Consider the following 17,199-nt stretch of genomic DNA (forward strand, 5'->3'; position numbering starts at 1 on the left):
CCCCACACTGCTCCCCCTGGGTGTAGCACTTTGACTGAGCAGGTCATTCAGCTAAGCTACCTGGACCTTCTTCACATCTCACCTCCCAACTGCCAGGGTGAATTCTCTTGAATTCCTAGCTGGCTTTCTTCTCTCCTGCCAAAGATCACACCCTTCACGGCCACCTCCTGTCTCGACTCTCTCCTGGGCCCTGCTCCCCCCACATGCCATGATTTCATCAATTAGGCCAAGGAAGGGGGCTTCCTGATGAGCGACCATCACTACTTTGTGATTTAATGGAGGTAGCCAGGTTCTTTGGACATCCCCCATTACAATGCCTGCACCTTTATGGGGGGGTGGGGTGTAGGATAGCAATACTCTTTTGGATAGCACTTTAGGGGGAATAATAGTCTTCTGAGAATAAAACACCTATTAAGGTGGGGTAAGGTCTTAGGAAGGGGACCAAGGCCTGGAAGGAGAGGGGCCTGCTTTGATCAGACCACATCCAGAACATCATATTCCATTTTAGGTGCCACATCTGACAAGGGGCATTGATTAAACACATCCAGAGGAGGAAAACCAGGGAGGCAAAGGAAGTCTAAAATACATTTGGACATGAATCAGCTGAAGTAATCAGGAATATATACTTCAGAAAAGGGAAGACTTAAGAGAAACCTCAGAGAGGCGTCTCCAAGAGTTTGGGGAAGTGCTTTGTTTGACTCCAGAAGGCAGAAGCAAAGTGAAGAGTGGAAGTGGTGGATTTAAGTTTGATATTGGGGAGAAAAAACCCCAAAGAACTTCCTAATAATTAGAACTGCTCAGAGGACTTTGGAGTCAGACGTGAGTTTGAACCCTGGCTCTCCCCATTACTGCTTGTGAATCTGGGCAAAACACTCATCCTCCCTGGTCCTCAGTTTCCTCATCTGTGATCTTCCCTTCCTCCCTTTCCCCCAAAAAAGAATAAACAAAGGGGATTTGAACAGAATACTTGATTCTCTGACCAGGCTTTATGGGCATAGAGCCTCCAAAGCTCTGAAAAATCTGGGATCTCAACCACGAAGGTACCTTTGGTCCACAGATGCTGTTCACTAGCCATCTTGCCAAACACCAATGTAAGCTAGCTTTCACAGCAAGAAAGCACAATGTTCAAACGTTTTAGTTTAATTTACACTTCCACTGTGAAGGATGGTAGCCAATTGATGGCTCGAGTAAAATCCTGTCCCCTAATTATAGGAAGGGGGAAGGGTGGTGTGGTAGAGCAATGGATATTTAGAAGGAAGAAAATCTAGGAGCCAGAGTGGTAAAGGCTTTTTTGACTGGGTCGGTGGTGCAATTTTGACATCAGAGTATGTTACAGGACCACCTGACCAGAAAGAGGAAATGGTTTAGGAACTAGATCACAAGTCTGGCACTGAGGCATGCTATCAATAGTGACGGTCAGGAGATTTCAATTGTCCAGACATCTGCTGGAGTAATCTCACATGAATCTCATGATCTCTCTCCCTCCCTCCCTCTCTCTTATCTCTCTCCTCATCAAATTTACGATGACTCAAAGTTAAGAGGAATCATTAAGATTGTTTGAATTAGAGGTGTACTGGTAAATGTTTAACAACTAGTTCTCAAAAAAAAATGTACACATGCATTTTTTAAGTTTAATCTGTATCGTTAACGTTTTATTCATCCCTTTCTTAAATCTAGACAACAACAAACAAATCAAGCCTAGCTTTGTAGCATTTGCCTGTTGGTGTAATATTCATACTGAAAATTCAACAATTGGCCCTTGAGAGCTGGTTCGAGCTGGCTCCAGCACGCCTCTGGTTAGAATCGAAAAGGATCTAGATAGCCAAGAATGTTGTGCTGAATATAAAAAGATTTAATTCAATAGATGCACATTTAAAGTCTTATATTTGGGTTCAAAAAATCAATTCACATGTACAAGATGGGAAGGCAGAGTTAGATGACATTTTGCCTGAAATGAGATCTGGGGAGTTTCAGTGGACTGCAAGCTCAGTATGAGTCAGCAGGATGAGATGGCAACCTAGGGCTGCTGATGGGACTTTGGGCTTCCTGGAGAGGCAGAGCTTACAGGAGTGAGAATGTGCTGGTGTTGTTGTTCAGTCACGTCTAACTCTCCGTGACCCCATTTGGGGTTTCTCGGCAAAGATCCTGCAGTAATTTGTCATTTCCTTCTCCAGATGAAAGAACTGAGGCAAGCAGGATTAAGTGACTTGCCCAGGGTCACTTAGCTAGGAAGTGTCTGAGGCTGGATTTGAATTCGGGTCTTGCTGACTCCAGGGCCTGCACTCCATACACTGCGCCACCTAGCTGCCAGAGGATGTGATAGTTCTGCTGTATTCTATCCCAGTCAGACCACATATAGAACCCTGTGTTCAATTCTGGGTACCATAGTTTAATAATAAGCTCTAATAAGCATTGATAAGCTTTGGAGCAACCATAATAGCAGAGAACTTTGAGTACAATCCATAACAATCAACCACTCAACAAGCATTTATTAAGTGCCTACTATATGCTAGACAGGGTGGCTAGGTGGTACAGTGGGTAGATCCCTGGGCCTCAAGTCAGGAAGACTCAGATTCCTGAGTTCAAATCCAGCCTCAGAAATTTACTGGCTGTGTGACCCTGAGCAAGTCACTTCACCCTATTTGCCTCAGTTTCCTCATCTGTAAAGTGAGTTGGAAAAGGAAATAACAAACCACTACAGTATCTTTGCTGAGAAAACCCCAAATGGGGCCATAAAGAATTGCACACGACGGAAAAATGACTGAACAACAAAGAAGAGGCAGAGGTGAAGGAGAAGTGCGTTTCAGGCACTGAGGGCTGGCCAGGGCAAAGGTGTAGGCAAGAGGTAAAGCGCCACATGTGATGCACGGAAGGAAGGCTGATATGGCTGGACTGAAGCACGTGGCTAGAAGAATAATGTCCAATAAGACGGGAAAGATAGGATGGATGGAGGGCAAATTGTGAAGGTCTTTAAAAGCCCAAGAGATGAGTAGACATGTGATCCCAGAGTCTGAAGTGGTGGGTTGTTTTTCATTGACATGGCTAGTTTTGAACTTATGGAAAATCACTCTGGCAGCTGTGTGGGAGAGGGATGGGAGTAGGGAGGTCCTCTAGGCAGGGAGGCTGATGGGAAGGCTGCCACAACAGTCAAAAGGTGGGAGCTAATCAGGCGGTGAGGATCAGCTGTCAGATGGGGAGCTCTTTAGAGGTTTGGGATTTAACTGGCTGGCCACTAGAGTCTCTTTCAAAGCTGAAATCCCGTGATTCTGTGAAGATGTATGTCAGGCCATGTCACACAGGATGGATACATGCGTGGCATGGCCCTAGAAGCAGAGTTGAGCACACTTCCTGACTCTAGACTTACATCTCCATCCACCGCGCCCCCTAGCTGCCAAGGACAGCAATAAAAGGGGCTTTTAAGGCTGTCTTAGGGAAAGAGAAGTATCAGAGAAAGGAAGGGGTCGATGCTTAGGGTGGATGGGACGGCGAGGGGCAGGCGCCAACAGAAAGCAGTTGCTCAATTTTATTTTGCTTCTCCTTTCTTGGCCAAGGATGAGAAGGGATAAAACAAAATCCTAATTAAGGAGTGGACATCCAATATAACAAAGGAGACAATAAGAGGGCAGCCCCTGGGGAGTTCCTCTGACCTGGCCCAGGTGAACCGGTCCTGAAAGTACTGGGAGGCACGATTTCGGAGCCACTATCTGTGTTATCTGAGAGACTGTGGAGAGCGAGAGAGTCACTACAAGATTGCAGAAGGGCGTGGATAGATTTAAATACTGACCCAGTTTCTATGCTTGCTAAAAATCCTACCAAGCAGCGAAAATAATTTCTCACAATGATTCCCATACAACATACCTGTATATGACTAACATCAAGCCAATCCATGCAGTGGCCTCCCTTGGGACTGTGGGGCCCTCTGCCAGGGGAACTTCAGACAGTTCCTCCTTTGCAGTCCTTGTTTTCTACCCCCAAGGTCGGTGGCTCAGGGCTACGGTACATTAGACTTTTTCCTTGGCCCAGTGATCAATCAGGGCTGCCAGATGCAGGCTAGCTGGCCCGATGTTGGCCAAAACTCCCCTACATCTTGGAGTAGAGCCAGAGCTATAGTCCAAGCTGGGGACAAGGTCGGACCTTCTTTCCATGACCTTCTCCGGCCACTAAGGCCATTCACCAGGGAGTGGTCACCTGAAACCAACAATATTCAAAGCTGGAACTCGAGGTGTGGCCTCTGTTCCTTTAAGCCCCGGTCTTCTTGAGCTCTGGCTGAATCCCCAGATAAGCCAAGTAACAAAAGATGGAAGGAGGCTGGCCCCACCAGGAGAGATGGCTACTGTGTCTCCTTCTCAGCCTTTTGCTTCAAGGTAAGTTGGGGTCAAGTATATGACATAGGATCGTAGATTTAGAAATGAAAGGGAACTCCAGTCCAGTCGCCTCATTTTACAGAGGCCCGGGAGGTTAAGCTCATAGGATCATAAGACCTTAGATTTCGAGCTGGAAGAGACCTCACATTTTACGAGTGAGGAACCCAAAGTTCAAGGAGATTAAGTAAGTGCTCAAAGTCACACATATGGTAAGCATCAAAGGCAGGATTTGAACCCAGGACCTCTGACTCAAGTGCCAATGCTCTTGGTGTTATAGCTAGGAGGAGCTGCTGGGGAACATCTAGGGGGCTCCCTCAGCACCGGGTCAAGGGGCTTACTTAGAATCGGCACGACATTTTCCCCACAAATGCTCTGAATTAATGCCTGGCCTAAACTTCCCTCCTGTAAAAAGAAGAAAACCTGGAACAGTAACGATAACAGAGGCTTCTCTGAGGCCTTAGGGATTTTAAAGCACTTTCCTCACAATCATCCTGGGAGTGAGGGAAGGGGTAGAAATATGATCCTGTCCATTTTACAAATGAGGAGACTAAGGCTTGGCTGTTGCTTTAATCCGCAGAGGGCTCCTGAGCAGAGACCTTCAAGCAAAGGCCAGATGACCTTTGGAATCAGAGAGCCAGAGGCAGAAAGGTCCTCAGAGGCCACCTAGCCTGACCCCTTCATTTTACAGATAAAGAAACTGAGGCACAGGGAGGATCAGAGACTTGCCTGAGTTCATACAGCAAGCAAGAGCTGCAAGTATGATTCGAACCCAGCTCCTTGCACTTCCAGCACACAACCTTCCCACACTGCCACGCCCTCACGGGCACAGAAGTGACGAGTGTGAGGAGGGCTGAGACTCAGGCCTCCAGCCTATCCTTTCTCACTAGGCCTCCTTGCTTCCCCCCCGGGGAACCAGGGGCAGCTACACAGTCTAACGAAGGGGAAGGTCAGGAAAAGCCTTTTGTATGTGGGGCAGTGAGACAGCTGTGGCTTAGTGTTTAGAGCGCTGGCCCTGGAGTCAGGAAGACATCAGTTCAAGTCCAACCTCAGACACTTACTAGCTATGTGACCCTGAACAGGTCACTTCACTTTGTGTGCCTCGGTTTCCTCATCTCTAAAATGTGGATAATAAAAGCACCTACCACTCAGGGTTGTCATGAAGATCAAACAAGAGTCTATTTGTAAAGTACTTTGCCCACTTTAAAATGCTAAGGGCTAACTATTTTTCTTTTTGACATGAATTTTTTATAAAATTTTGAGTTCCAAATTTTCTCCCTCCCTCTTTCTCCTCCCCCTTCCCTAAGACAGTACGCAATTTGATCTGGGTTATATACGTGCAATCATGTAAGACCCAGGGCTAGTCTTATAATCACCCTCCGACCTCTCCGATCTCTTGCCCACACGTACGCTGGCTCCCTCGGCTCACTTTACATTTAGGGGCCTCTCCTCTTGCATCCTTTTGTCCGCACACACCTAGAGCTCTCTCCAGGTATGGTCTATCCCCACAGTGGCCAACTTACGATAACCCTCACTTGTCCCAGATGCTCTTACAGACTAATTCTAAGGGTCAGTCAGTCCACACACATTTATAAAGTACATACTATGTGCCAGGCACTGTGTGGGATACAAAGAAAGGCAAAAGACAGTCCCTGCCCTCAAGGAGCTCACAATCTAACGGGGGAGACAGCTGCACACCACAATGGGTGTAGGAGATCTGTAATGTGTGGATGGTAGGTGATCTCAGGGGGAAGGCGCCAGCAATGGGACAGGCCAGGAAAGGCCTCACACAGAAGGTGGCATCTGAGCTTACTCTCAAAGGAAGCCAGGGAAGGCCAGAGGCAGAGGTGAGCGAAGAAGTCATTACAGAACTAGAGATCAGCTGGAGAAGAAGGTCCTGTGTAAGGAACGCAAGAAGGCCTGTGTTGCTGCATTGCAGAGCATGGGGAGGATAAAGAGTAAGAAGCCTGCAAAGGTTGTGAGGGGCTTTAAAAGCCAGCCAGGATTTTATGTCTGATTCTAGCAGTAATAGGGAGCCATTGAGGGTTATTGAGTAGGGTAATGCCACGGTCAGACTCATGCTTTAGGAAGATCACTGAATGGAGGACATAGCAGAGTAGGGAGACATTGGAGTGAGGGAGACCAGCTAGGGGGCTTTTGCAAGAGTCCAGGCATTAATGAAATCTGTTGCTAAGGGGAAAATGACAAAATTTGCTAACAGATCATATAGATGGGATGAGTACAAGAGAGGAATCTAGGAAAACACCACGATTTGGATGAGTGGAAAAATAGACTGCAGCAGTGATGGGATGTTTAGAAGAGGAGTGAGCTTGGTGTGTGTGTGGGGGGGGGGTGTTGATGAGTTCTGATTGAGGCTGGTTATGCTTGAGATGCCCACAGTATATCCAATTTGAAATATTCAAAAGGTAGTTGGAGATGCAACATTAGAGGTCAGGAGAGAGGTTAGGGCTAGGGTTGTAGACGTGAAAGCTGAAACCCCCCCAGATCCTCAAAGAGGTCAAGGAGTCTGGGAGGTCAAGAGTGAGTGAAACAAAAAGGATTGAAAAATACTTGTGGAACTGAACTAGGGCTGTTACTTAGGCTCCCACATATGTCACGCCCTTCCATGACGTGGCTGCTTCACATCTCTTTCCTTTCTATGATGTGGAGGACTTGGAAACCAAGGCAGGCTTATCTTTGACTTGGACGGAAGGTTCAGGGCAGAAGAGAGCAATAAGGGATGGCAGACAAGGCTTGGGAGGCTGGGGAGAAGGGCAGGAAGGAAGGGAAGGTGGAGTTCAGGGGCTGTCACTGGCTTCAGGCTGAGTTTGCATGTAGGTGAGTTTTACATACAGGGGAAGTAAGATCTGAGCACAGACCACAGCACCTTTCTCCATTTGCCTACCAGGTAATCCCACATTCTTTGATCCAGGGAGGAAGGGGTCATGTACCCATTCAAACACATGGAGATGTTCTGGCTCTGGGTTCATTTGCATCCCCATGGACATTCTCTTTTCCGGGACAGAAATGACTAGAGACTGAGAACTACCATTGAATTATCTTACCATCTCTCCAGAGTTACCATCAGTGTCCTCAGATGCGCGTATTTCTCCATGGTGATTGGCACCTCTGCTCCCACTTCCCATTGTCTCCATGAGTTGCTCCCACAACTCTAATGACTCAACCACTATGAATATAGAATCAGGTCTAGATAACTCACCCAGAATCTGGAATGAATCCTCAAATGTTCTTGAGGGTGGCACCTACCACCACCTCTTCCCTCGGCTAACGCGCTCATCTCTTCCACACAGTCACATCACAAACCAAACACTAACCTTCCATCTTTTGGAACGCTCAGACGCTATAGTTCATAGCAGACACCCACATACTGGCTTCCTTACACACCTGCTTCATCAATTACCAGCATCAGGATAACGTTCTAGCACCTTTACAGTCCAGAAGCAATCAATAATTGTGGACAACAGTGTGTCTCTTTCATCTTCCATGCAAAGCTATCTGCCTTTCAAGGTGGCTGTTCCCATAGTCTAATAACAAATGTCAGAGCATTCAATCTCTAGTGATGGAAGTTCATGAGCTTGAATGGGAGGGGCCCAAATGCCTGGCTCCCCTCTCACAGTAAGGAGTAACATCTTTTTTTGTTTGTTTCTTTGTTTGTTTTTTTGCTAGGCAATGGAGTTAAGTGACTTGCCCAGGGTCACACAGCTAATAAGTATCAAGCGCCTGAGACTGGATTAGCACTCAGGTGTTCCTGACCAGTGCTCTGTCCACTATGCCATCTAGCTGCCCCAAGAGCAACATCTTTTATCTTACAGATTCTCCTGCCTTAACACAAAGCAGCAATACTTTTGCCATCAACTGCTCTGGGTTTGATGAACGTGGACTGAACCAAACTGCTTTTCAGTCGGTGTTTGACAGAAAGGCCTTCCGACCAGTTGTCAACATCAGTATACCCACCAGGGTCAACATCTCCTTCACCTTATCCGCCATTCTGGAGGTGGTGAGTCTGGCTATGGGCCCAGAACACAGCACTCAAACCTAACTTCTCTCTTGCCCCTTCATCCAAAATTAGTCTGATCCAATGTTGAGCATTGACCTAGGAGGTCCCACTCTATTGGAGGGATTTTTCTGAAACTTAGGGAAGAGATAATCTAAGGTGACATTTCTATAGTAAATGAAATTTTTCTCTATTTGGACAGGTCGGAAATCCTCCACCAGTCCCCCATACCCCATGGTCAGCCTACTCTTTCTAACTCTCCATCTCTTTCCTATGACTTCCTTGTTTGGACCTACATTTTTTCTCCTGGTTAATCATTAAAAATCAGAATTTTCCCAAAGATAACCTGGGATGGGCATGGGAAAGGATGGCTGGATCTGATTACTGGCCTAATAATACTGGGTGGGAATCTCTTTTGTCAGGATGCACGGATTCAGCTCCTCACGTCATTCATCTGGCTTGAGTTGGTAAGATCCCTTCCCTTCCCATGGCCCCCTCTCTTCTCAATTTCTTTTGCTTTTTCTGATCAAATCACATTTTCTGTAGTTATTAGTGCCCTAAAAATTAGACAAGTCTGCTCAGGCCTGAGGCCACACGGTTTCTGGACAGCTAGGAAGGCAGTGATAGAAGCCTCGGAGGGAGGGCAGTATCATCGTAATGGCAGAAACCCCCAAAGTGAGAATAATCTCTTAGCTCTGGAGCCTCATGCTAAGATGAAGCTCACATATAATATATAATACATTGAGGATCATTATGATAAAGGCCATTGAAGGATCAATGGAAGGTAGATAAGATCACATTAGAGAAAGTGAATCATGAAGAATAGGAGTGAGGGGAAGGGAGCAGAGGCTTAGTGGAAAGAATTCTGAGCTAGGAGTCAACAGCCTGGCTTTCTAGACCCAACTCTGACAATAATTCAAGGCGTGGCCTTGGACAGATCACTTAACCTTTCTCAAGCTCAGGTTCTTCCTCTTTAAACATGAGGGAGTTAGACTAGATGGTTCCCAAGGTCCTGTTGGACTAGAGGGACTTGATGATTTCTAAGGTCCTGTCCATCCCTTAAAATTCTGTGATCCTAATTGTAAGTGTATAGAGCAGAGGAAAAGGGAGAAGCTACTTTCTCAGACTAACCCTAGGCTCCGGTCACTCCTCAATGTCTGTTTCTACATTGCTTGGTCTTCTAGTTTTGGGACAACCCATTCATCAGCTGGAACCCAGAGGAGTGTGGAGGAATCAAGGAGCTCACCGTGGCAGCTGATAACCTCTGGCTTCCAGACATCTTCATTGTAGAGTTGTGAGTACCAGAGCTGGGGAGAACAGGAAGGAAACTATCCCCAGGCAAATCATCTTATCCAAGGGTAGGGAAAAACCAACATATTGGGGCAATGATGAAACTCTACACATACACAAGAGGGTAACTTATGGTGAGCTCACTTCTACGAAACCTAGCCTAGAACAGTTGAGTATTGGGGAGATAAAAGAGAGTCACTGGCAGAGATGGGGACCACTGGAGTGGGATTAGTTAGCCTCAGAGGAATTGGAGAAGAAAGCTCCATTGGCTACTTTATTCATACAGCATGGACATTGATCGGACCCCATCAGGTCTTGTTGCAAATGTGAATAGTAAAGGTCACATCAAGTATAAGAAACCAATGAAGGTGAACAGCATCTGTAGCCTGGACATCTTCTATTTCCCCTTTGATCAGCAGAACTGCACTCTGACCTTCTCCTCTTTACTCTACACAGGTAAGCTAGAGTCTGAGTGGTCATCTGAATCAAGGTGACCAGTGGAGGAACTGAGAGGGATGAATGTATGAATGAATGAATGAATGAAGAAGCATTCATTAAGCACTATCTATTTGCCAAGCACTTTGCTCAGCGCTAGGGATACAAATATAAGAGCAAAGACAGTACTTGCCCCCAATGATTTTATATTTTCATGAGGGAGACCACCCATATAGGGAGTGGTAGACAGCAAGGAGTATTTTGGACAGATTCAATGACAAATGTTACCCACCTCTTGATTAAAAAGTGATGGACTCTAGGTTCAGATTAAGATCTATTCTTTTGGACATGGCCAAGGTGGGAATTTCTTTAGCTATGCTATTCGTATTTATTATATGAGTTGTTTTTCTTGTTTTCTTTGTGTGTTTATGGGGGGGGCGGGAATAGGAGGAAGAGAAAGTACTTAACTAACCACCAAGTTAGTTAAGTGAAAAAAAAATTTAATTTTTAAAAATTCCAGTTGACAAAACCTCAGGCAAAGGTTTAGTGGATTGGGTGGGGGAGAGGGTGGTGGTGGTGGAGGGATTTAGACAGAGGGAGAGCAAAGAAGATGAAGGGTTTTCCAGTTTCCTGCTTGAGGAGAGAAAAGAAGGGAGAAGCTAGCCCAGAGAGAAGTGACGATATGAGAAACTGAATGAGTCGGCTCTCCTCTGCAGTGAACGACATGTTGTTGGGCATGGAAAAAGAAGTGTGGGAGATAGCAGACACCTCACGCCATCTCATCCAGACCCAAGGGGAGTGGCAGTTGCTGAGCATCAACAAAGCAACCCCAAAGTTGACAGTGAGATCCAGCCTTTATGACCAGATCACGTTCTATGTGAGCTTGGAGGATCCAACTTTGGAATCTTACAAACACCCAACCCCACCCTTGCCAGACATCTTCATCAAACCCACACCACTTCAATCACTCAGTCAATCCACAAGTATATATTAAACAACCACCATGTGCCTGGCACTGTGCTAAGTGCTGGGGATACAAAGACAACAGTGAAACATTCCTTGCCCTCAAGGAGCTTATAGTCTAACCAGCCACTCAAGTCCCAAAAGTCTTTGATCAGGATTTCTTATTGCTTCATGCCTAGGACCAGCTTCCCCTCCCATCAACGGCATCTCAGTGCTGCCCTACCCTCGAACACCAAATTATCCCCTCCCCCAGGTCCACTACGCATAGCCTGAATCCCTTGGGCACATGTAGACAGCTTCTGGGGACTGGTTGTGTCCCATTCGGTTTGGGGCAATATTCTCATTGGGTTCTGGTCAAAAAGGAGGGTAGTCTGTAGAATAATCATTGTTCTTCATATCAAGAGCAGTTTCCTCTTTATTCCCGGTTTTCTCCTTCTCCCTTTCCTCCTCTAGGTGGCCATCCAGCGACGGCCAAGACTCTATGTCATAAACCTTCTGGTGCCCAGTGGATTTCTGATAGCAATCGACGCTCTAAGCTTCTTCCTGCCAATCGAGAGTGACAACCGAGCCCCTTTCAAGATGACCCTGCTGCTGGGCTATACTGTCTTCCTGCTCATGATGAATGATTTATTGCCAGTCAGTGGCACCCCACTCATCGGTATGGCTCCCTCCACTGTGGGGAAGGAGAGAAGTGGGAGGGTCTGGGGGGCAAGAGATCCTGGGAAAGAATATTATGACAGGATTAGGGTTGGGATTGGGGAAAGAGGCCACAGGAGGAGGTGGAAGTCACTCTGGCCCTTCCTCGCTGAGCCCCCTCCCCACATGACCCACAGGTGTGTACTTTGCTCTGTGCCTGTCCCTGATGGTGGTCAGCCTGCTGGAGGCTATCTTCCTCACCTACCTTCTGAATCTGGTTACTACACAGCCACCACCCATGCCCCACTGGCTCCATTCACTGCTGCGGTGCTACCTCAGAGCAACGGACTTCTCTAAGAGGTCCCAAAAGGAGAATGGAAGTCCTGACCCCAGCCTCATCCATCTACCTGGTAAGTGCCATCAGCACCACCCCGTCTCTCTTGTTCCAAACTCCTAATCCTTCTACTTTCCCATTCCCAGTGATGGTCCTCCTAATTATGGTGTCCATTTCCAATGTTAGGCTAAGTTCTCATCTTCTCTACAGGTCTGAAGGAGCCAGGGGTGAAGGCAGGTCCAGGTAAGGCTTGGTTGAATGGAGACCCACACTCTACATGGGCACAGCTAGAACAGCAGCAGAAAGTTGACATTTGGGTGAAATTCAGCCTTGTTCTAGACACTCTGCTCTTCTGCATCTATTTGATATTCGTGACTTCCTCTCTCATCACAGTCATTATCCTTTGGAGCAACTAGAAATATGGCCCCCACCACCAGCCCTTGCCAACACTGGCTTTGAACTCTCCCTGACTTTGTGGATTGCCAGAACTCATCCTCTTACCCGAGCTCCAGCGACTTCCCACATCCCTGCTGCAGGGGACGCAACTTCATCTGTTCCTTCCAGCCAGCTTCAGCTCCACCCCATCTCCCACAAACCCAGTGTCCTTCCTTCTGACTTCCTATGTGACCTTCCTTCAGCCCAATGATTCAGCTCAGACCCAAGCCTCAGCTGCCCTGTAATTGAATTGACCTAATTAATTCTTTTGCAGGGAATATTTGCTCCTTGGGATAATACATTACTGCTAGAGACAATTCTTGGATCCAGTCAAAGCTGAGTTGTTCCACGCAGATAAGAATCAACTGGTTTTTTTTTTAAAGACTCCTAGCATCTATTTGTGACTTAAAAATAGAATTTTAATTGTAAAAATGGATTTTAAATAAATTACCCCAAAATATCAACAAAAATAGTTGCTTCTTATACTGAAGCAAGGAAAAGAAATGGAATCCCATGTTATTGCTTTTTTAAAAAATTTCTAAAAATGATTTCTTCAACTTGAATCAATCTGTGGCCTAATTGATGTGACTCTTCCCTCCCTGATACAGATTATGGCCCATCAATTTCTCCTCATTCTGCAAAATCCTTGCCAATGTCCTTCCATAAAGCCTTCATGGAGAATCTCTCTAACAAGGTGGAGACCTTCTCTTTGGACATTGACTCCCAATGTATGTGAGCCAGAGAACCCTGAGGGGCCATAGAGTTATCTCCAAAGGGTAGCTCTCCAGTTATATACTTTCTCAATCAGTGAAAACTTAACTGTCTAACTCTAACTATTGTCATGAAGGGGTCTTGGAAAATTTTCTTTTCTTATCAAAGTAGGATCTTCATAAAAGTGGCGAAAGATGGAACCTTCAATATCAGAGGAAGAAATAGACACATTCACACATTATTAGTGGAACTGTCCATTGGGCCACCATTTCTGGAATACAACTGGGAATTAGGCAACTAAATTGTTTGTGCCCTTTGATCCAGCAATTGCAAAAAAGAAAAGAACTATACGTATCAAAATATTCATAGCAAGAAATGATTTGTAATTTTTCCTAGTTTTGCAAAAAGCTAGAAACAACAGTTTCCTCAATTATAAATTGGGGGCAATAGCACCTACCTCCCTGGGTTGTTGTGAAGATAAAATGAGACACTATTTGTAAGGTACCTGACACACAGTAGGTGCTATATCAATGCTAGCTGTTATTCTTTTTTTTTTTTCTCCTTTGTTCTAGGGGATGACCTCTGGGAGGGGCAAAGGGAGAAACACATTAGGAAATGAAGATGATATAAAAACAAAAGGCATGAATAATAATTTAAAAATAAAGAAGCTGAATGAAGGGTGAAAGGGCGGAACTTCAGATTTGGAAACTCAAACTTTACTAGGAATAGTATGCTTAGCCCATGTTGCAGTGAAGTGTTCCTGATCCTTGATGACAGGGACTGTCTTCTGTCTTTTTTTGTATCCCCAACACTTAACACAATGTCTGGCACATAGTAGATGCTTAATAAATGTTAATGGATTGATTATAATTTGCTTTGGATTTTCTTATACTCTATGCATTTAGCCTATATACCAAGAGGGTGAGTTCTTTGGAGTTAGGCTGAGAAGACAAGTAAGCCTGGGACTCCAAGGGGGTGAGAGCACATGAGCCAAAAGGGTTGGGAATTATTTGGGGAAACGATCTTTCCCCCTGGACTTTAAACACAGAACTCAGGGGACTAGGGAAAGGTTGGGGCAGGCACCTGCCCAATTTGAAATCCAGGAGCATCGCTCAAGCTTTGAATGCCATCTGGTGGACTGCACAGATTTAGCACTCCACAGGGGCTGCTCCAAGCTGCTTGGCATCCCCTCTGTTCCTGGGGACTGCTTAGTGTGGCTCATGAAGAGACATGGATTGCATGTTTCTTCAACCTTGAACCCTGCTGGACAATTCTTTTCGTGGCTGTGTCATCATGTTGTCATGTTCTGTATGATGAAAAGAGTAGTATCAAATCCGACGCACCCTTGACTGACGCAGGAGTACCTCAGTCACCAATGAGATTATAACGGCTATAGCCAGAAGACCAGACCTGAGAGTCTGCAGAACACATCCACATTCCTACAAAAAATGGACCTCCCATCAGAGCCCGACCAACAGAATAGGAGAAGGCACCCCCTAATAGGAGGGCAGGTACTGTGAGTTAATCTCTAAACTTGGATTTTATCTCAGTCTGGGACAGAATCCCCTTTAATTCTTTGATCTTTCCACCTCAGCTACCTACCTTCCCACACCCATTGGGTTGTGTAAAGCAGACCAGAGAGCAAATAGCTTGAATCCCAAGGTCAGAGTTCACCAGCCCAACTTAGCTGTGCTGATTTTACGCATTTGTCTTCCCTGGATTTGACCTCTTTCCTGGCAGAGTCCATCCCCACAAACAAGGAAATGTTTATAGCTGAATGAGTAGTATAGAAGTGACCCTCTCATTAGGATCCCCATTGCAGGGACATCAAAGTTGGGTCCTAGCCCAGGAGAACATAAATGGAGTCCTCTTTTTCAAAGACTGGGAAAGGGGCTCTGTCGAGGTGAAGTTGGTCTGAATAGGTTGCTGCTCAATGTCTACAGTCTGTAGAGGACCCTTTGTACATTTCTCATGTGTCCTATGAAGTCCCAAAGAAAGATCAAGATGTTCTCTGAGGAGATGATAACATTCTGATCTGAGAGAGCCACCAGGCTATTGTTCACAAAGTGTGAGAATATTATGAGGCCACTGGCCAGGCCAAAGGATATCATTTGGTTCTGGTAATGGTTGTAACCATTGTTCTTTCCCATCCACACCAGGTTATACATTCCCTAGTTGGGTAGAGATCTTGCTATTCTATATCCTCCCACAAGACCCCAGTTCAGAACATGCAACAAGTACCATCTTGGAGCCATAGCTATATTCAAGCCCCTATAATCCAGGCAGGTCCTCAACTCCTTTCTTTGGAGTGGGGAGAGATGGAACATAAAAACCAAATAAGATATAAATGCATCCCACGAAGATGAGGAGGAGAAAATAATCCTGTCCTGAGCTGTGGCATCTAACAACCAGGTTCCCTATTCTTTCTCATTGAATGCACTCATGAGGAGGCTGTCTCTAGGAGTGGCCAGACAGGACAGTCATGTTGCTAGGGCAGCAGAGGATGGTTGGTTCCATAGTTGCTTCCTAGAGATTGTACTCCATGAGAACAGTTAGCAGACATGGTAGAGCAAACAGTGTCACAACACTGTACCCCACACTGAGGCATGTCTGTACCTATGAGGGGGCTCCAGGATAGCCTGGCAATATGCCAGGGATCTGCAGGAGTCAGTGGGGGCTGCCATGAGGCAAAGAGGAGGAGAGCCTTTTCCTCTTTCTCTAGCTGTAGTGTTGGGGCAGGGAGGAGAGGGCCGGGGGCGACGAAGGATTGCACTCTTTTAATAATGGCTTCTGGGTATTCTGCGGGAAGAACCCAGACCAGGCTATCTCAGGTTTCCCTTGGGAATAGTAAATGTTTGGATTCATCTTGCTAGGCTAGCTGTCCCATATACCAAGAGCAGCAACAGAACTGCATAGAAATCTCAATACGATATCTGTGATTATTCAGACTGGGATAGAGGTAAGAATCTTAATGGAAAATCAGATATTGGCTATATTTGGAGATTTCTTTGGACTTTTAAGGCAGGGTAGGAATGAGGTACAAGCCAGATTTGTGATAGATCTATGAAATATTATTTGAGAATGATTTCTAAAAATACTTTAAATCTGGGACTGAGTCTAGAGAAACCTTGGTTAAAGTGGGGGCAGGAGTATTTGATGCAGTCGAGAGAACATCCCAAGTATTCTGAAGGACAAGACTGGGACAAGCTCTTGCTTCATTTCATCAGGGTCTGTCCTCTTGCAGAACTGGCTCAGTCCTCACCATTTTTTGGTCTGATCAAGACATTCTTTATGTCTTACACCTGTAAGAAAAGGGAACAATCATGAACACACTAAATGGAGCCAAAGCCCACCAAAAATCTGAACTTTAATAATCTTTTAGACTGGGCTGGGGAACCATAAGACAAATAGAGGGGTGTAGTACCAAGCTGGAAGGCAGAATCTCAGAATTTTAAAGTTGGGAGGGACGTTGGCTTGGACATGCAGTCCAACCACAGCTGAAAGGACCCCCATTGTAACCTACCTAACCAGCGGTCAGCCAGCCTCTAACTTACTCACCCTTGCAGTGCTGAAGGTGAGCGTCTTGGTGGGGTTCGCTAAGAAATCATACTCCTCCCTCCCCCAAGGCCAAAGCAGGGCAGCTGGATCTGGACCACCAGACAAGCTGGTCCACAAAACTCACACCGACCCAAAACACGAAACGGGATGTTACACACAAGAAAAACGACCGACAGTTCTCCCAGGGTATTTATTATAGCCCCAAAACATTCTGAACACTACAAAAAGTATCAGAAGGAGCTTCATGTTGTCACAATAGACAAACCTCCCATGTGGTGACCATAATCAGAATCAGAGGGCCTTTCTATCATATAGGCCCTTGCTACAGCAGAGGTGATTCCATCCCTAATCAGTTCTGTCTACCTGTTCTGGATAGCAGCTTGGGCTGGTCTTCTATGACTTTCTCTCTGTCTGTCACACACACACACACACACACACACACACACACACACACACACACA

At 45.9% G+C, this 17,199-nt stretch overlaps 1 protein-coding gene across 3 annotated transcripts; it reads left to right on the top strand.

Moving 5' to 3' along the window:
- The first annotated feature begins 4,074 nt into the window (after nt 1-4,074).
- Nucleotides 4,075-12,802, top strand: LOC114052660 (5-hydroxytryptamine receptor 3C-like). 3 transcript variants are annotated; one of them, XM_027875369.1, is made up of 10 exons: nt 4,075-4,364; nt 8,195-8,379; nt 8,799-8,843; nt 9,561-9,670; nt 9,953-10,122; nt 10,818-10,978; nt 11,518-11,722; nt 11,898-12,110; nt 12,245-12,277; nt 12,428-12,802. In XM_027875369.1, exons 1-10 carry the CDS (start codon nt 4,298-4,300, stop codon nt 12,448-12,450), a joined length of 1,212 nt encoding a protein of 403 aa, XP_027731170.1. In that variant the 5' UTR covers nt 4,075-4,297; the 3' UTR covers nt 12,451-12,802. The 3 variants fall into 3 exon arrangements, 2 of the variants coding, with proteins under 2 accessions (XP_027731170.1, XP_027731169.1); XR_003570295.1 differs by lacking the exon at nt 12,428-12,802 and having other exon boundaries at nt 11,990-12,110; XM_027875368.1 differs by having other exon boundaries at nt 12,245-12,802.
- The last annotated feature ends 4,397 nt before the right edge of the window (nt 12,803-17,199 follow it).

This window comes from Vombatus ursinus, unplaced genomic scaffold, assembly GCF_900497805.2.
Source record: "Vombatus ursinus unplaced genomic scaffold, bare-nosed wombat genome assembly UNPS02014808.1, whole genome shotgun sequence".
NCBI lineage: Eukaryota > Metazoa > Chordata > Mammalia > Diprotodontia > Vombatidae > Vombatus > Vombatus ursinus.